The sequence below is a fragment of the Uncinocarpus reesii genome, genomic scaffold (assembly GCF_000003515.1).
Source record: "Uncinocarpus reesii 1704 scaffold_1 genomic scaffold, whole genome shotgun sequence".
NCBI classification, from domain to species: domain Eukaryota; kingdom Fungi; phylum Ascomycota; class Eurotiomycetes; order Onygenales; family Onygenaceae; genus Uncinocarpus; species Uncinocarpus reesii.
In genome coordinates, this window is record NW_003052500.1 from 3,874,757 (window position 1) to 3,894,436 (window position 19,680).

Below are 19,680 nucleotides of genomic sequence, written 5' to 3' on the forward strand. Positions count from 1 at the left end.
TTGCTTTGGGTTCAAATACAAGGGAACCACCATGCTATTGCCTGGGAATGAAAGAATGATTTGTGCATTTCAGTAAACCACATTGTTGTTTTCTTGATTTTTGCTGTTTTTGGGCTTCAAAAGATGTCCGTGGCTCATCGAGATTGGCAAGTATAAAAATTCAATTCAAGTCTGTTCTCTCTCTCAGAATATCTTTTTTTCTTTTTTTTTTTTGCCTTGTACACTGTGTTTTTAGTTGCTTGTTGATCCTGTCCACTTGTGTCTTGCTGGCGTTTCTGATTTCAAGCTTGATTGGATTTATCCTGTGATTTTGTTCATTAGCTTTGGCTTTGCTTCATCCAAACTGGTGACCAGAAGCATTGGAGATAATTGCAATAAAAAATATTTAACTGTCATTGTTTTATTCGTCTGTGGTAGTGCCAATGGTTTTGATGCAATATATTTTTAGTCTGCGGAGCTATTCGAATATCTAGTTTGATTGTGCTATATCTCTTGCCTTGACATGATCGCATATGCTATTGATTTTGAAATGCCATACTTGAAATATGCGCTTCGATTGGTAAATGTGCCTCAGCCTCGAGAGATGGCGTATGCGAAACGGCTTGACCCGCATTTTGGATACATATGCAAGTTATTTCAATGCCAGCAGCATGGAGATGCTGAGCAACGAAAATGTTGGTACATTGACCAACAGAATGTCGGGTGCTACCCTGACGCTGCCGTAGACGACGCTTGGATCCGTTTATTCCTCCATTGTTCCTTTTTAGACAATCGAGCGGTTGGCGTGGAAAAGCGAAGGAGATATGTGAATCCCCATCTTGAGGGTTTGTTTGCTGAGTTGTGACGGAGCTTGACTGAACCGTTTCGCAAAGAAAAATTGAACGTTCAGGCAATTTTCCTACCTACGTTCCCAATTCCCCGGCCAACCACGCTGATAACGACGTCTCCCGAATCTCCTTCGTCAGATGCATCCCTGACGCCCCATCCAGCAGTACCAAATTTGCTAAGATCCCGTGCGAGCTGGACAGTGGATTCGTGGGAAATGATATCTCGGCCGACTTGAAGTCGCCCAACATCCTCCGATCCCATGGCCATAAGGGTCAAGACAGTAGGAGCCCCAGCCAGAGAGACACACCCTCCGTTGGAGATAGTTTCTAGCAACTGGTAGGCGCATTGTTTCCCAATGTCTTCAGGAGGCTGGCCACCTGAGGGAGGAGAGGCCACATCGGCAGAGTATAGGCATCCGGTCGACGATTGAGCCACCAAGGATAGACCAAACCCTATCCCAATCTTTCTTTTGGCGTTGGGATTGTTTTTGTCGGCAGTAGGAACGAGTGCAGCGGACGATACGTCTGAGAAAACATAGACGTCGGAAACTAGTGGATTCAGGATACCTCTGGCAACCTCAATCATTCTCGCATTGTTCGACCCCGACACTCCAGTTGAATACGCGACGCCGCGAATGTTCTTTATCCTTCCGGGATTCAGTAGGTGTAGAGTTTTCGGAAGACGAACTTGATGTCCAAAAACCAGCTGCACTTCCCCTCCGCCACCTCTGCCGTTACGATCGGGATTGGATCTTCGCAGGACACGTAGTTCGATATTGTTGAAAATGCCAAATTGAGAATACAAAGGGAGGATCGCGGTCCTCACGCTGTCAACTGACATGTCGCCGGTGGGAGTTGATGATGTGATGACACCGGGTCCGGTAAAGAGAATGTTGAAAGGAGCTTTGGAGAAAGGCGCCAAAAGGCAGAGAGGTATTAAAAAGTAGCTGACGCCTCGCGTGCATCCCGCGGGAAGCTCATGCTTAATCACTCCCTCCACTCGCACCGCTGCCTGGTGCGCTTCCGGTGATCAGCCCAGGCTTATACACCAAGATCGACCCCGTATATGATATCTCCATGTGCGAGCCATTGGTGACTGCTTCCAAAAGACGTAGAAAAGAGATCTCATAAGGTGCTAGGCCGGGGTTCGTGGGCGACGAGGATCGGATCTGCGAGATGTGCACGGCGCGGCCAGTCAGGGTGGACAGGACAAGGCGATGGGCAAGGTGTTTGTGCGTCGTAAAACGAACAGGCGGCTGAGACGTTGCCATTGCTTTGTCGAGCTCCCGTTGCCTCGTCCGCGTGAAGCTATGGGCCGTTGGTGGAAAAGTTGACGGCAAGCGAAGGACGAGAAGTAGTTTTTGCGGCTTGTCCTTGGCGTGATTGATAAGATAACCAGTCAACTGGAGGGCATCCCGACACTCGACAACCGACTCGGGATTGTCTCCGGGCGAGGGAGATGGTGATATATAGAGTCCTGGAATTGATAGTGATTGATCAAGCACCTGCAGAGCATCAAGAAAAGACTAGCTGGCGGAATGTTGCCTCCCGCGCTGAATCTACCCAAATGGTCAGTCCAACTCGTCCCATCCCCCCGCATCTCGAACCCGCCGTGTCTGCGTGATATACTATGGCAGACAGAGACTCGGTGTACACTCGCATAAAATCTAACCAGTGATGGCTCCAGGCTCGAGCAAAACGCACACCTCCTCCAGCCTCCCATCAATAACTATTGCGTTTACCACCCCTCCTCGCCCGCAACTCAGGGCTACACGGTCATGGTCGTGGGCGGGCCAAACGCCAGGACCGACTATCACATCAACCCCACTCCAGAGTTCTTCTACCAGCACCGTGGCTCCATGCTGCTAAGGACAGTTGACCAGTCAACCACTCCGCCAACCTTCCAGGACATCCCTATTCACGAGGGCTCACTGTTCCTCCTGCCGGCCAACACACCCCATTGCCCGGTTCGATTTGCAGATACAGTGGGCATAGTGCTGGAGATGCCCAGGCCGGAAGACGCAACAGACTGCATGCGGTGGTACTGTAAAGGCTGCGGGGAGATTGTCTGGGAGAAGCGCTTCCGCTGCACGGATCTAGGTACCCAGGTCAAGGCCGTGGTCGAGGAGTTTGCCGCTGATGCTGAGAAGCAAAAATGCAAAGCCTGTGGAGCTGTGCGAAGTGTGAAATATGAGGAAGGCGAAGTCGTCCAGCCGCCTAGAGTAGCGGAATAATATATCTCAATTCCTACAAGTCTGGCAGAGGTTCAGTTTTTGAGTTTGATCCTGCCATCAGCGTTCCCCTATTAAAAATAATAATAAAACAACAAGCAATACAGTCACGAGAAAGGGAGTCTAGATTGAAAAAAGTTGAAGAGTACAAAGCTCATGATGTAATATTGTTTATTCGTCAAATGGACAGTCGATGCTTTCATGCCCATCTCGCTCACACAGCGCGCACCATTTGGTCTCGTCAATGACTCCGGAAGCTTTCCCTGCAATTGGAGTCATCGACGATGGCGGTAACCCTCCTATGCCCTTCAGCCCTTCGAGAACAACATCTCTCCCAGTTCGCTGTGAACTCGGGCTCCCAGAGTTCTTGTGGCTTGAGCCTGGGGTGGCATCGTCGCTGCTTATGGGATGATCATCCGCAGATTGGCTGGGCTGATCATTCGCAGCCTCCTCACTCTTCGTGCCGGCATTTCCTGAACTAAACATGCTGGTGCAGGTGAGGATATCATGCCCGCTGGTCTCACAAATCTCGCACCAGCCAGCGCTCTCTTCATCTGTACTGGAGGAGTGATTGTCGGATTCTTGCATGGTCGGCAGCCGGTGAGGGTCATTCGCATGAATTGGAGAGAAATAGGGGCTGTTACTGGTCGTGGGAGAGTCGCGCCAGTCGTTGGGGACCACAGTGCGGTCAGACAGGGTATGCGAATGGTTAGGCACACTTGTCGCGACAGCATTCCCTCCGGATTTTTGATTCTTTTGGATTTTGAGAGGATTTGTTGTGATGGTGCCACTTCGATTGCGACTGGTTTGGTGACCGTTGGCACGTTGCCTCTCCAGCTCGCGCTCTAGTTCTTCGATTCTGTATGATTTGCGCTCGGAATGTGTTTCAAGCTCCTGGATGCGAGTTTCGAGCTGAGAGGTAAGGCCGTCATCGTGGTCTGTCGTTTTGTTACTGCCTTGAGACATTCTATTCTGCTGGTGCAGTGCATGGTGGGTGGGCTCGCCACGGCTCAGCGAATGTATTATGGCTTTAAGACCTCGTATCTCGTCGTCCTTTTGGTCAATCTCCCTTGAAAGCGGGCGATGCACGCCATCTGGAGAGCCACCCGCGTCCTTGAACACCGCTGCCGATTTCTCTTTTTCCTGCTTCAATTCAAGCCTTGTCCTTTCCACCTCGCCTCGGAGGAACTCCACCTCGCCTCGGGCTTCCGCTTCACCTCTGCGAGCGTCTTCCAGGCCTTCTTCCAGTTCAGAGACAAGTTCTTCGAGTTGCTTGAGCTGTCTCGCTACTGTCTCGACATCCTCGCCACGAGACTGCAGCTCACGGTTTGCTTGCATCAATTCCTCGATCCGCTTCTCATATACTCTTTCAGTTTCTGAAGCGGCGACCTCAAGGGTATCTAGCGTACTTCGGAAATCTGCTCTATGGCTGTCAAATTCTGCGGTAAGAGCGGCAATCCTATCGTTCTTCTCACGGAGCTGCGCTCGGACTTGCAGCGCATCCAAGCCTTCCAACTCCGTGATACTTTTTTGAAATTCAGCCAGGGTCGTAGCTTGGTCCTCTAGTTGCCTATCACGCTCCTGTAACTGATGTTCCAAGTACTTGACTCTTTCCATTAGCTCTTGGTCATCAAATGCTGGCGTCCGCACAAGCTCGCCTCGTTTTACCACGGATGGAGTATTGCTCTCAACGCTGATTCTCGATGGAGGCCGGCTGGAGGGCCGCATAGCCCTATGGGGCGTGCGCGGTCCTCCGTTTCCGGGAGTGAGCTTGGAAAATCCTGACGGGGTTCGCAAGCCCCCGAGGCTCAGTTTGGGCGGAGATGTCGCGACGGGGGCTCTGGGCGATTCTGGACGGGGTAGAGAAGGCCTTCTGAACTTCGGCCTGTTCAACGACGCTGTAGGGTTGGCTACTCCAGGGCCAACAGATCGGCTGAAATTGGTCACCGGCCTCGCGGGCGTCTGTGGTGTTCCAGACAGCCGCTTTGTAACGTACTTCCCATTCATAGGGACAAAAATACCAGAGCCGGGAACGGAGGTATTGAAGTAATGTCGCCCTTCCACATCGCCGTTATTCTTGCCCCTGCCAGCGTGTTCTGGTGCCAACTCGACGCCGGCAAACCGCCCGGGTTTCCCTGCCACAACGCCAACGAATTTCACGGTGCCGTACATACCGCCGGGTACGTTCACAATATCGCCGACCTGGGCCTCGTCGCTGGACGCCATGTTGATTCGTGCTGATCGGGGGCCTGGACGAGGGGGAAGTACAGAGCTTAGTTCTCTGGAATGACGGATAGCGGGCGTTTGACGGAACCAAAAGAAATAACATACCAGGTGTTCAAGAGAGCCGACGTTCAAACTGGCCTAAAGCTAGCGGTGAAACTGTTGCCAACGGTCATAATTCATGCGCAGGGTTGTTGGAGAAGAGAAGAGAGTCGATGCACAGGGGAGAGAAAACTTTTGACGGCAAGTGAGAGATGCCCAATCACCAGACGAGCCAGCCAGCTTCGTGGGCATCGGAGATCAAGAAGCAGCTCGTTGACGCCGGCTGCTTTGGTCGCGCAACGGAGCTGTATAGATGCAGTAAACAACATCAAATAATCTTTCTCCCTGAACCGTGGATCGTTTGAATTGTCGGTACGCAGTAGAGTTGGCTAGTGACAGTTCGTCCACCCGTTCGCGGCTCGACCGTCAATTGCTACTCTCTCAACCTATGTACACGGCTTCATCCTTCACCGAACACGATCTCGAGGCCACTGAGTGCCAGTTCGCACTGCCCTTGACAGCAAGGCGGAAAGTCGCGTGGTCTTCTCCCAGCCACAATCTACAATCCAGCGATTCCCTTGGTCCTCGCACGACTCCTGGTGTCTGCGCCCCGATACGCACTAGACAGAAGCCGCAGTTTCTCGGATTCCAGAGCTCAAGCTGGATTGTCCGATTGCTCATATCCCCTGTTGACATCTTCTCTCCGTTTCACCTACCGCGGTGGCTCTCGTGTCGCCCAATCTCCCAGGTTCGGCGGTCATTACAAGCTAGGTACTCAAGATGGCTCAATACTTCTTCGACCTTCTCTATACCTTTACCGATTGCATGTGCTGTTTTCCGAGCTCCCCGCAGCTGAAAATCAATAACCGCAGCTTCAAGCTTCTCCGTTTACTCGGCGAGGTACGTCCGTCTGGTTGAGCAGCGGTATGTAACTCCCTTGATTTATGCACGTTAACAAGCAACTAGGGCGGGTTTTCTTACGTTTATCTTGTCCAGGACAAGAGTACATCGGAGCTCTTCGCCCTCAAGAAGATCAGGTGCCCTTTCGGCCAGGAATCGGTGTCGCAGGCGCTGAAGGAAGTCGAGGCCTACACTCTATTCACCGGGAATCGGCATATCATCCATTCGATTGATCATTGTGTTGCGACCGAATCGGGCTCGAAATTCCGTTCAGATGGAGGAGATGCAGGATCCAAGACAGTCTACATTCTTCTCCCTTTCTACCAACATGGTAATCTTCAAGACGCTATCAACGCGAATCTCGTCAATCATACTCAGTTTCCCGAAAAGGAACTGATGGTTATGATGCTGGGCGTAGCCAAGGCCCTCAAGGCTATGCATCAGTACCGGATCAACAGCGGCGCAACGCCGGTCAAGAAGGCGAAAATGGTGCGGCGCGAAGGGCAAGAAGCGGACGCATCAAGAAGGAAGATGAGAACAACAAGCGAGTCAGATGACGATACTGAACAAGAGCCGCTGATGGATGGAGAAGTCACTAGAAGCCAGGAAGGAATGGAGGAAGGTGACTATCGACCATATGCCCATCGCGATATTAAGCCAGGTACGCATCGCATTCCCTATCTCCAAACCGATTCAGGATGCTGACAGTATTTCTTTTCCGTCAAAGGAAACATCATGCTCGACAATGATGGAAAGACCCCTATTCTCATGGACTTGGGATCTATGGCCCCCAGCCCGATCGCCATTACATCCCGATCTCTTGCCATTGCCGTCCAAGATACCGCTGCCGAGCACAGCACAATGCCTTACCGCGCACCGGAGCTATTTGACGTCAAAACTGGCTCCATCATAGACACCAAGGTTGACATATGGTCCCTTGGCTGTACTATGTATGCTTGCCTTGTTGGAAAAAGCCCCTTTGAAGCCCGCAGCGAAGAAACAGGAGGTAGCCTCAGCATGTGCGTATTAGGGGGTGATTGGCGATTCCCAGACGAGAAGACAGGGACGGTCAAAGGGAAAGGTAAGCCGCCGTCAGGTGAAGAGTCTGATATGTTGTCAAGGGAGGGTGGCGCTATTAGCCCAGAGGTAAAAGACGTGGTCCGTCGCTGTTTGCGCGTAGAGCCTTCCGAGCGACCAGATATCGACGAACTGATCCAGATTCTAAACCAAACGGTTCAGTCACTTCCCGACGGCACTAACGACGAGCTACCCCCGGGGGTTTAAATCCTTGCCTGCTCTGACGGAGTTTCGAAGCATTCATCCGTTCTAATGAACCTGCAAAAGGATTATTTCTGTACAATGATAGTCTGACATGATACGGTGTTGAGGGTTTTCTCTGCCTTTTTTTTCCCCAGGTGTGACTATGTATCTGATGCCTACCTATTCGCCCCCTCCGACTATGTAACGAGTGTAGATGTGAATTTTATCTCTTCAACGGCAGTTTCGGTATATTCGATAAGAATTTCGGAGAGTTACTGTACGAGGCGGAGTCAGAACTCCCCCTTGATATAGTCCTCCGCGATATGGATATAGTGATATTTTGAAACTCGATTTCGAAGTCTATACATCCATCCTTTTGTAAAAGAAAAACTAGAGATCCCTATGTAGCTGAACAGATGCACGGTAGTGACAAGAAAGAAAAGCCCTTAAACCAACTAGCCGCCAGTCGTCAATTTCCACTCAATTATCGTGTACATGCCGCAGATTATTAGTACCAAAGATTGAATTTTGAAGAGTGATCAAACAACTCGCTGATACACTTATTCTGCTGATTCTTCGTCCTCATCCGCTTCATCCTCATCCATTCCTTCCGCGGCATTAATCTTGAAGCTGGGATCTTGATCCACGCCAACATAGCTGTCGCTCATGAGGTACAGAGTGAGTTCGTGCTCCCCAGGGCTAGGAACAATATATTCAAGCTTGACCTCTAGCTTTCTCCCTATTGCCACTCGCTTAATTGCTAGCAGGCTGTTGGTCTTCTCTTCACCAACAACAAGCCACCAACTTTCCACTTTCTTGCCTGGGTAAAACGGTGCCGAAACGGTGGTATCGGGTTCTTCGTCTTCATCTGCCTCCCGTTCCAATTTGACCTTGATGTACGCGGGTTCCCCAGCGGTAATAGTATCCTCGTCCACTAGCGTGAAGTTGAGATCAATGCTAGGATATTTGTCGTTGGTGAATGCCGCAACCTCAGCAAGTTGTTTGTTGCCAAGTCCAAGGCGTTTGACCAAGCCGGCATAGTCTTTATTCTCCGCAGGGTCCATGGCCTCCATAAACTCGAAAACATCTCGAATCCTACGAGAGTGAGGACAGTTAGTCAGGGGCGAGCAATAATCAAAGCAGGGGGAGTCGACATACTTAAAATCATTGGCAGCCTTGATGGTGTCTGGGTTGAAGTGCGGGATTTGTTTCAATGGGCTATCTCTGTCCCACATGGCTTGTACAATCATCTGCGACATCTCCATAGCATTCATGGCGTTTAAGTGACCTTCGGAAGAAAGCACATCAACGCAAGCGCTAAGAAGGCTGAGTACTCTGCTCAATATAACTTCTTGGTCCTTGCCCAAGTCGATGGGAAGCTGCATCCGTGAGAAGTGCGCCTGTAAAAGGACGAATGCCTTGAAATGAGGAGAATCGTAGGCAGGTTGCGACATCTTAACCGGCACACGATCATATATACGACGGAGGATATGCTCTTCATGGCGCCGAACCTGGATGCTTTCAAACTCGGTTGCAGCTGTAACGATTTCCAGGATACCTTTCAGTTTCGTCCGAGCGCTCAATGATAAGAGGAACGTTTGCATCGTGATGAAAGATATGTTGTAATAAGCCGCAATCATGGCAGCGTTGAGTGGTGAGATGGTGTCATCTTCTTCATCCAAGTCAACAAGGTTTGCTTCTGCCAATTCTTTCAACGTATTCTCGACAATCTCAGACAAGAATGTGCTAAGAGCTTCGTGATCTAGACCACTCAATCCATAATAGCTCGGATTCGCTAATAGCCGTCGATAGAAATAAGTATAAGTCATCCAATCCACAGCATCTTGCGTAGAAGAAATGGTCCTTGTACTTATTTCTGTAACAAAAGCGTCGTGTAAATAGAGTTGTAGATGGCTTTCCATGGGCAAAGCTTCGTTGAGGAACTTCTTATAGTAATCTCTCTTCACCGCAGGAACCATCAAAACACCCTTGCCGCTCTGGTCCTCCAAAGGTCGAGAAGCTTTTCCGAACATTTGAAGAATTTCGCTAATCGGGTAGTCGATATATCTATGTTCTCGGCCGTCAAAGAACTGGGTATTCATGACAATGACAAGATGTGCTGTGAATTCAATTTCCCAACACACGTCCCGTGAGGCTATCATGACTTGAATCGCCCCAATTTTGAACAAGTGAGATACGATGCGTTTGTCGCCCTTGCTGAGTGCTTCATGGTAGTAGCCAATGCCGTGAGATATAGATTCCGCCAAAGCTCGTTCATCAATTCGATCCAACAGGGGTGCAATTTGATCAATTTCAGTATGGAGAAACCGATCTTCAGCATCGTTTGCGATACACGCAGCTACTAGGTCTAAAGCAGTTGAACGCGTCTGTTTACGCGAGGGAACAAATATCAGAGCAGGCTTGGTCGGAGAGAGTTGTAAGATAGCCAAGTAGGCGGGCCTAGCCATTGCAAGCATAAGCGACGGAAAATGAGGGATAGTGAACGACTGAAGGTGTAGTTCGAGAGGCACTGGCCTAGCATGAGGGCTGAAATTGTAGATAGTGTGCTTCTTTGCTCCTAGCCACTCTCCAAGATCACGAGCATTCGAGAGTGGGACGCTCAATCCCACAATGCGAAGGTTATTCTCAGTCTGAAGTGCGATGTAGTGCATTCGAGACACTACCACCTCATACACGTAACCGCCTTGGCCGCCTAGCATATGGAGCTCATCCGCAATGAACAACTCAACTGCCTGAACATTCTTTCGGCGCTGCCATTGCCGGGACAGTACGTCCCATTGAATAGGGGTGGCTAAAACAAGATCTGCCTGATCTAGAATTTTGAGATCAGCTGTGGTCTCCCCGGTAAGCTTCGAGATCGTTTTGGGGCCGTTTATTTTCCGGAATCTACCTTGCCAATCAGCAAGGCGTTGATCAACCAGTTCCTGAAAAGGAGCAATGTAAACCGCCTTCCCATGATTATTTTTAGACCAATGGCGAAGCAAGGCAAACTCGGCACACACAGTCTTCCCGCTGCCAGTAGGCGCCCCGATAAATACGTTGTCATCAGAGTCGAATAACGATTTGAAGACTTGCGTTTGCACTTTGTTAAAATGCTCCCATTTGGGGTATAAATCCAGGTAATTCGGGTCTTTCAAGGCTTTGACCGGTACCCGTTGCATATCTAACAACGGCGTGTGAGGAGGAAATTTCTCGGGAAGAATTAATTTTTGGAAAGCAACGGCAATCTTGGTTTCTGAGTGCATCCAGCGATCAGAAACCAGCGAAATGAAGTAATTAGGAGGCATTGGCTCAGTGATAGGAACGGTGAACTCGACTAAATGTTCATTCATTTCGGCGGTTGCAAACTCCCTGCGAAGAACAAACTGGTCGTAAAAGAGTATCTCTTCTCCATCGCAGTCCTCGACAACGACCCAGAAGCTCTCCGCGTTACCATGCAATGCATCATCCCAAACGAAATTCGGCGTTATCGTAAGCTCAACTCGAAGCATTGAGCGCGTCATAGGTTGGACCTGGGCTTGCATGTCCAGACGAGGGAATTTTGCAACAAGGTCACATACTGTCCGGCCGGCTTTTGGTACACCAAGGAGCTCGCCCATCCTGGGCGGGTCAAGATCGAAATAGCTTGACCATGGAACATCTTTCTTTTCGGCCTTTTGGATGATTTCACGGGGACAAGTTGGGAATTGACGGAGAGGGGACATCGTTGGCCACATTCGCTTTTCCGCCATTTTGCACAAGTCGAGAGCCGTTTTAGCCACAGAAGACCACCCTTTTCTAAGAGTAATTTCGAAAATTGCGCGAAGGATACGACCAGCAGACTGTGTAACATATACCATGTCTGCCATGAGAGCGAGTCCTTCAAGCTTCAAGCGAGATATGAAAGCTTGTAGGAGGACATTGATCTTTGCGTGTGGCTCTTCAATACCCTCCTTTACGGGAATAGGAACGCGGCCAAGCAACTTCGCCAGCTCTAGTTTCTCGTCTTGACGAACCGGGATATACTTGAACTCATCGCTCAAGGAAAATATACGGAAAAGGTCAATTGCTGAAATCATCGGCTGCAGATGGCGGTTGTATGTGAGCATGGAGCTGTGAGTTATATAATAATGGGAGGCAATCCTGCCTAATTCCGTCGATTGAAGCTTTCCGCTCTGTTTGTCGTACTTGATGAGGCCAGCATTTCCGAGCACAGTGGCTGCCGAATGTATTAAATCCACACGTCTTTGCTCAAGAGCCTCGTCGTTTTCATAGTCTGCGCCAACGCTATAGAGACCAGGAGAGCGTATCATTCTCACAAATAAGTAAGTATATCCCAACCATTCAACTCCCTCGTCACGGTTACGGATATTGCCCAGCACAACTTCGGCATTCAAGTTGTCAGCAAGTTTGCTCATCAACTGACTTTCGATCGGAAGCTGCTGGTTCAACAATGAGAGATAATACTGTAACTCTGCTTGGGTAGTGATGATAATGCCTTCACCGAACGAATCATACTGAGGACGGCCGGCTCTTCCCAGCATCTGCAGCACATCTTGAGGGCTTAATTCAACCCAACTGCCCTTCTCTGGGGAATAAACTTGAGTTCCTTTGATGATAACCGTATGAGCAGGAAGGTTAACACCCCACGCCAATGTTGCGGTACAAACCAGGACCTGCAAGCTGCCATCTGCGAAAAGGTCCTCAACAGATGTTCGATCAGCCTTGCTCATACCAGCGTGATGGATACCAAAGCCATACGGCATCAAGTCTTTCAGTGACGGGTCATTGACGCTTTCAGCTTCTTCCGATAAAATAGCCCGGCTGGCCGCATCACTGCGCAGAATCTGGCCAATGGTTTCCATTTCGACTGCTTTATCCCTTATGTATCTGGCAGTTTTCGCGGTATCTTTCCTTGAGTGGACGAATATTAACATTTGGTTTTTGTTGGTTCCAACCTGCTCAAGCACTTTGGTGTAACAAACATCATTCATTGTTTTCAGCTGTTTGATAGCTTTCTTCTCCGTTACTCCAATGAATTCTTGCTTTAATGGGCATGGCCTATACGAGCCATCAAAATGAAAGAGGCCATTGATGGGATCAACACGGAGGAAGCTGCCGACGTCGCGGTAGTTTGGCAAAGTAGCACTAAGCCCGACCAAACGGACAGGGTCTCCAGTTTGTTCGGTCCGTCGAATTGTTCGGCTGACTATGCTTTCGAGAACCGGGCCCCTTTCGTCGTGGAGCAAGTGGATTTCATCGATAATGATCAGCCTCACTAGCCTCGTGTAGCTAGTATCCGTGGCCTTTCGAGTGATAATATCCCACTTCTCTGGTGTGGTAACGATGACTTGAGTGTCCGCAATTTGTTGTTTTGTTAATTGACGATCTCCTGTGAGCTCAGAGACCTTGATACCATAAGGTTCCAATCGCTTCCCAAAGTTGCCTACTTGTTCTTGAACCAATGCCTTCAGTGGTGCAACATAAACAATTTTGAAATCATCAAGCATGATTTCACCTGTATTCGGGTTTCGATTTTTGCCAATTTCTCGCAACATGGTAAGCATCGCAACATTCGTTTTTCCCGAGCCGGTTGGCGCGCAAACAAGCATGTTGCCGTCTCCATGGAAAGCTGTGGGAAAGCACTTGGTCTGGATACGATTCAACTGTTTGGCGCTCCCAAAGCCAATACGTGCCCAGTCTGGAAGCTCCGAAGTTGGGATGTTTGGCTCATCGGCGGTATCTTTCCTTGCTTTTGGGGCGGGCACATGAATTTCTTCATATCCTTTGAATGTTCTTTTCGTTGACCCTTGCGGAAGCTTCACGTTCGGGTTTGTCATTAAATGATTGCCCTGGTCAAAAACCAAGTCTTCGAGGTTAATCAGCCTCTTAGGATGAAGCCCGCCTGTCAACCCGCTATCGTCTTGTTTCACCTTCAACTCTTCTGGCTTTTTGTCCGACGGTACGTCAATATCCATTAGGTCTACCTTGATCTTTTTTGCAGACCTTTCAGTTTCTTCGTCTTTCCCTCGAAGTAGGTCCAAAATGGATCGATGACCAGCTTCTATCATTTCATTTTCGACAAGGTGTCTAGCATCGGCATCCTCTGCGACTCTCCTCCATTTGGTGACCCAGACTATCCTGTCTCGATTGACTACCAGCTTCCCCACCAAATCCGGGTAATCGTAATCAAAAAGATCCATTAAGTCGTTCTCAACTTCTCGTAACGGTTTGCCTGTCCCGTCGTCGGATACGTCGCTCATAATTCTGAAAGCTTCTTGAGCTTTTTGATGTTGAACGTGGGCATCAGCGTAGACCTGTCCGATCTGCCTTTGAAGCCAATAAGCATCGATCTCCCGCACAGGTACTTGCCTCGCGGCAGCTTTCGTGTTTGTCCCCGTCGATAACTGAGCGCCCCCGTCTAAGATCATTTGTTCCGAGCCCAACTCATCGCCAGCTCCGTCCGCCACAGGTCTGGGCACCGGTGCGTCTGGTTCGTTATCCAGATCAGACGCCTGTTCTTCGTCTTCTTCTGATGCATCGTCGTCATCTCTGATTTCGAGTTCCCCTCTAAGACCCTCTTCTTCATCCTCCGATTCATCGAATACGACCGCCACCCCTTGTCGCTCATCTAATTCTTCACCGGCCTCGGCGCCGTCCAAGCCGGTTTTATTCTCCTCTTCATCTTGTGCATCGTAGTCGGTGATTTTTTTGCCTAGGTTTACCAGCTCGTTGAACTGTTTGGGACCCATAGACGAGCCCAAAAGGTCGTCGATTTCCTTCTTCTTATCAAAGTCCTTCATATTATCGTCCTTCAAGATCTCCAGTACAGCGTCAGCAGCACTTCGAACGACTTCGTGAGGTACATCGCCGAGGCTATTAGCCGTCATTGTGAGTATGAAGTTGTAGGTCTCTCTGGTCGCAGCAGTTCTGGGTCGATATTTAAGACCTTCGACAAGCGCATCGGCGGCGGATAGAATGCCCACTCCGCGAAGCTGAGCTGGGTCCCCTCTTTTCCTTTTTCTCTGTTCTCTCTGCAGGACATCTTGACCCTCTCTAATTGAGCCGCGCTCGATGTCTTTCAGCCCGGTTTGCTTTTTCGGCTTCGTCGCTTCAGGGATGGCCGCTCGGGTTCCCATATCTTTGATGTTGATCCGACCGGCCAGCGATTCTGGATCGCCCGTAACTTCATCTGTTCGGCGAGTAACAAAGCGTCTGTCAGCCTGGAGGACCAGGTTAGACATCGCCGAATATTTGTATTGCGACACATTGTTTGGATCCGCCATCTTTGCGGTCCGTCAAATGGACGCGTTGCAAAGATAAATATATCGAGATAGGTATCAACAATCTCCCAAACCAACGTAGACGGGAGAAAATGTCCACCTGCTGGATAACGCGTCTCAAATCCGGCGGTGAAGTTGTCGGCGCTCAATGGGTTCACAGAGAGCGAGCCGCAGTTGAAAAGCATCCAAACTGCACCATGCAGCGAAGGCGGAACCGAGTGGCAATAAAGGGCTGTTTAACTAGCTAGTTAGCTTAGTTTAGTTAGTTATGTAAGCAGGTACGCCATCACGTGCCTCAGTCGACCGTCTTCCCATAGACACTTCGACATCCATGAACCACCTGCCTCCAGGTCAACGACCGCCCCATTCCAGCATCCTGCGGATTGTGGATGATGAGCATTATAGCGCGTCATGCTCGAGCACTGAACTTGGCGCCGGTGCGACCACCTTTTTCGAATGCCATCTGGTTCGTTTTTGGACATCAGCCTGGCCGACGCCTCTTCCGGCAGTCATCATGGCGACCTGCGAAGAAGAAAGTCTCTGTCAAGCTCAAAGACCTCGCCCAAGGTCGCCTCGACACGGGCGAGAATCTCGTGCCATTAATAGATGACTCTCCACAGTACCCTTCTGTGATTCAGGGGGCTAGAAATAATATGCTGAAATTCAAAAACTGTGTTCTCTTGACACGGGTTGGAAGCTTTTATGAGGCAAGGAATCCATCCTCACCTTTTCAAGCGATGGAAAATCCGTCTAACATAGTCTGTAGTTGTATTTTGGGCAGGCCGAAGAGTTGGCCCCTCTCCTAAATTTGAAACTGGCATTCAAGAAAACAAGTGCAGGCACTGTACCAATGGCTGGGTTTCCTTTCTACCAACTAGACCGTTTCCTTAAAATTTTAGTTCAGGACCTACAGAAGTATGTCGCGATCAGTGAAGAATTTGCAAACAATCTTGCAGGCAAGGCCAGGTCAAATGGCCTGATGTTCAACCGCAAGGTAGCCAGAATTGTAACTCCAGGAACCCTTATCGACGAAAAATTCATGGATCATTATGAGCACAATTTTCTCCTTGCCTTATATATCAATACCGGCGACCAAGAAGCAAAATCAGTTGATACGACGATGCTCTCATCGGATGAACTATCCAGCTCAAGTGATCAATCTGTCGGCTTGTCATGGTTAGATCTATCTACGGGAGACTTCTTCACTCAGCATACGACTCGCTCAATGTTACCATCAGCGCTCGTAAGAATCGGCGCCAAGGAGGTCATGCTTGACGAAGGACTCGGGCATTCTCTCAGGCGAGAAATACAGAACTTAGTTGGCCAAGGTCATCGTCTGACATACTTCCCTCGCCCACATTCTATCAGACCTTTGTCGGCGTGGAGCGACAGCTTCGAATCCCCGATTTCACTAGATCTAGCTGCAACATTTTCTACGGAAGAGACTGCCGCTTGTCATGTGTTGTTGGAATACGTTCAAACTCAGATGCAAGGGATGGACGTGAAACTCCAGGCACCTCGTCGCAAGCACCTGGAGGATACCATGATCATCGATCGAAATAGTCTCAAGGGACTTGAAATTTTAGAAACCGCTCGGGACGGCTTAGGAAAAGGAAGCCTTTTGCATGCTGTTCGACGAACCTCGACCAAAAGTGGCGCGCGTCTTCTCCGGGATAGATTAAGTATGTACCAGCGACCTGCCCCTGGTGTTGCAATGTATGTCCGCACTTATTAACCGGACTGTGTAGCTTCACCTTCAGCATCTTTGTCAGTCATTGATCAACGCTTGGATCTTGTGTCCGGATTCGTCGAAGACCCTGATTTGCAAGAAAACATAACTCTGCTACTGAAACGAAGTTACGACTCCCAGAGACTAGTCCAGAAATTTTCTTTGGGGCGAGGAGACGCAGATGATCTTCTTTGTTTATCTCGGGCCATCGATGCATCGAGTCGAATAAAATCCGTTCTCTCAGAGCAGGTAGGCGACGACCGAGGAGAAAAAGCGCCGGATTCGATATCCCATCGGTGTGAAACTCTACGTTCAATGGTGTGTCGGCTTAATATGGATGGCCCTGAAGAGCTCTCAACGCGTATTTTGCAGACAATCGATGAGGAGGCGTTATTGCGAAAACAACGGATCGAAGAGCAAGATGCTGCAGACGCGGCAGCACTGGCCCATGAAGTTATTGCAACTGAAGGGTCGTTAGAAGACTTTGATTCCCTGCCCAAGCGGGTCAGATCACAGAAAACGGATAGATCCAGAGATTCGAAGGAATCGGAAACCGATGAATCAAATACTTGGATCATGCGGCGTCACGCAAGTTTCACGTTGCAACAACTACACAAATCTCTAGAATCATTATACCAGGAGAAGACATCCTTAACAGAAAAGCTGCGAAGTGATGCAAAGACGACGAATCTGAGCCTAAAGTGGACTCCCGGATTGGGTCACATTGTGCATATAAAAGGGTCGAAAGCCATGTCGCAATGTCTGGATGCCCTTGGAGTTACCCGCACAGTTGCATCCTCAAAATCAACTCGCTCGTTTCACTTACCATCTTGGACAAACCTTGGCGCTCGAATTGACGAAATGAAACTTCAAATTCGCTCTGAAGAGCAGCTTATCTTCAAGAGTTTGAGGCAAGCAGTCATTCGAAACCTGGTGAAGCTTCGCCGGAATTCTGCAGTCTTAGACGAGCTCGACGTGGCATGCTCGTTTGCTTTCTTGGCCCGAGAACAAGGCATGGTACGGCCAATTTTAAACATGGGATTTTCTCATAAGATTGTTGGTGGAAGACATCCAACTGTCAAACTTGGATTGGAAGAAAAAGGGCGGCCGTTCATAAATAATGATTGTTTCATCGGCGGCCAGGAGAGGATTTGGCTCATCACCGGTCCAAACATGGCGGGGAAAAGCACATTTTTACGACAGAATGCGTTAATAACCATACTCGCCCAAGTAGGCTCCTTTGTCCCTGCTGAGTACGCGGAGCTTGGAATAGTGGATCAAATATTCAGTCGCATAGGTGCTGCTGACGACCTCTTTCGGGACCAATCGACATTCATGGTTGAGATGTTGGAAACTGCCGCGATCTTAAAACATGCTTCGCAACGGTCGTTCGTGATAATGGATGAAGTTGGTCGAGGAACAGCACCTGAAGACGGAATTGCGATCGGGTTTGCATGCTTACAGCACTTACATGATGTTAGCAGATGCCGCACACTATTTGCCACCCATTTCCATTCACTAGCGGATATGACATCCGATTTTGGGAATTTGGGTCGCTATTGCACGGGTATTATCGAGGAATCCAATGGATCGTTCTCCTTTATCCATAAATTGGAACCAGGAGTGAATCGGAAATCTCATGCTCTCAAGGTTGCGCGTATTGCCGGTGTGCCGCAAAGTGTTATAGAGGTAGCGAGGACCGTCTTACACGACATGTCACCGATATTGTCGCAGCCGCGGATGGAAGAAAGCCAAACAAGCGCAACCGTCTTGGCCAGACAATGACACAGCAGGTTCTGCCCTTGAACTGCATACTCATTGTGGAAGTGTCCTTACAGTTGAATATTACAGGTCATTCCCCGTTTACTCGCAACGTCTGCGGATCTAAATTCGCCAAAAAGGGGACTCAGCTCAATAGCACTCGCCATGTCGGATATGGATACGGCAGGCTCTGAGAAATGTCAGACCGAATCAAGGCTGGTGACTGTTGAGATCAAATCAGATTTCCAAAGTGATCTAGTTTCCATTAAACCGTAAATCAATAAGAGGGTATTGATGCCATTGAGGAATCAGTATAAATGTTGACTTGATTCTCCAGGAAAAGATTAAGGATGTGTCTTAGGTGGTTCTCTGATCATGCTTGGGATAAAGACAGTGCTATCAATTGCACTGATTTGTCCTTGGATGACTCTAGATAAGAAGGTCTTAGAGACGATACCCCTTCGATTACATAGATAAATATAAGAGCTGTCAGAGCTTTGCCAGCTTCCCTAGATCCGCCTGCTTTTGCGCATGGCTTTCAATATTAATCGCGATTGAATCGAAGGAAACTAGTTGACAGTCGTCTTCTTCGATTCCGTTCATAAACTGCACCACAACAAAATCAATTCGCTTCTCTCCAAGAACTACCATCGGAGCATGCCATGTCCCAGCTGCGTATGTCACCGCCTGGCCGGGCTTCGCAACAAATGCTTGTAGGTTGGACAGGTCCGGAGGGTTTTGAATAGTAATTGAGTCTGAACAAGCACCCTTTGCCCTTAACGTACCCGCAGCAGTTTGACCAGTCAAGCTTGGCGCAACGATGACCAGGTATGTCGCCTCATCGTGGTCTGCGCTTTGAGAACGGCTGCTACTATCATTGCCTGGCCCAGTAGTGACATTCTGGGAGCTAGTTGATAGCGGTATAAACGTTTGCGAAGTATACGGATGCCTTTCCAGGAGCTGCACATCAAAAAAGGCCTTTGGCACAATGTCACTAGATCGCCGTAGGTTTCGGGGAAAGCATGAGAACAAACTCATACGCGGCGCTGCGGGGACACGGCCATTGTCGTAGAAATTCTGGACGGGCGAAACTGGGCTGTACTTTATGGCGAATCCCTGGTTCACAAGTGTTGGTTTCGTACGCCTAGAGGGCAAGGTCGAAAGATTGGATGGCGGAGCAATCAGGCCGCCGGGCAACGGGGAGCTGACAATAGTGCCATAAGGTGCAAACGCTTCATCTGTGAGGGGCGTTGTGGCCAGGATGGCCGTCTTCGGCGTAAACCTAAGGAAGGGATAATCCATCATGGTCATCTCACAGAGACTATGTAGGATTCGATGTTGAAGTCCGCGGTGTCCAGCCTGGCTTCAAGTCACACGAACCAGACCTCCGGGCTAACTACCTAACTCACGAGTGTAATAACTAG

General features: G+C 49.3%; 4 protein-coding genes across 4 annotated transcripts; 2 read left to right on the plus strand and 2 right to left on the minus strand.

Annotated features, from left to right (window-relative positions):
* Positions 1 to 515: 515 nt before the first annotated feature.
* On the minus strand, positions 516 to 5,284 carry UREG_01528 (3-hydroxyanthranilate 3,4-dioxygenase; the record flags this gene model as incomplete). Its single annotated transcript, XM_002541966.1, has 5 exons — positions 516 to 854; positions 907 to 1,730; positions 1,834 to 2,304; positions 2,784 to 3,044; positions 3,277 to 5,284. 5 exons carry the CDS (start codon positions 5,282 to 5,284, stop codon positions 516 to 518), a joined length of 3,903 nt encoding a protein of 1,300 aa, XP_002542012.1.
* Positions 5,285 to 6,103: 819 nt separating this feature from the next.
* UREG_01529 (uncharacterized protein) lies at positions 6,104 to 7,507 on the plus strand (the record flags this gene model as incomplete). The annotated part of the gene is made up of 3 exons (XM_002541967.1): positions 6,104 to 6,223; positions 6,290 to 6,884; positions 6,951 to 7,507. The coding sequence occupies 3 exons, from the start codon at positions 6,104 to 6,106 to the stop codon at positions 7,505 to 7,507; spliced, it is 1,272 nt and encodes a 423-aa protein (XP_002542013.1).
* Positions 7,508 to 8,043: 536 nt separating this feature from the next.
* Positions 8,044 to 14,769, minus strand: UREG_01530 (uncharacterized protein; the record flags this gene model as incomplete). Its single annotated transcript, XM_002541968.1, has 2 exons — positions 8,044 to 8,578; positions 8,642 to 14,769. The coding sequence occupies 2 exons, from the start codon at positions 14,767 to 14,769 to the stop codon at positions 8,044 to 8,046; spliced, it is 6,663 nt and encodes a 2,220-aa protein (XP_002542014.1).
* Positions 14,770 to 15,616: 847 nt separating this feature from the next.
* On the plus strand, positions 15,617 to 18,280 carry UREG_01531 (uncharacterized protein; the record flags this gene model as incomplete). Its single annotated transcript, XM_002541969.1, has 2 exons — positions 15,617 to 16,448; positions 16,515 to 18,280. The coding sequence occupies 2 exons, from the start codon at positions 15,617 to 15,619 to the stop codon at positions 18,278 to 18,280; spliced, it is 2,598 nt and encodes an 865-aa protein (XP_002542015.1).
* Between the last annotated feature and the right edge of the window lie 1,400 nt (positions 18,281 to 19,680).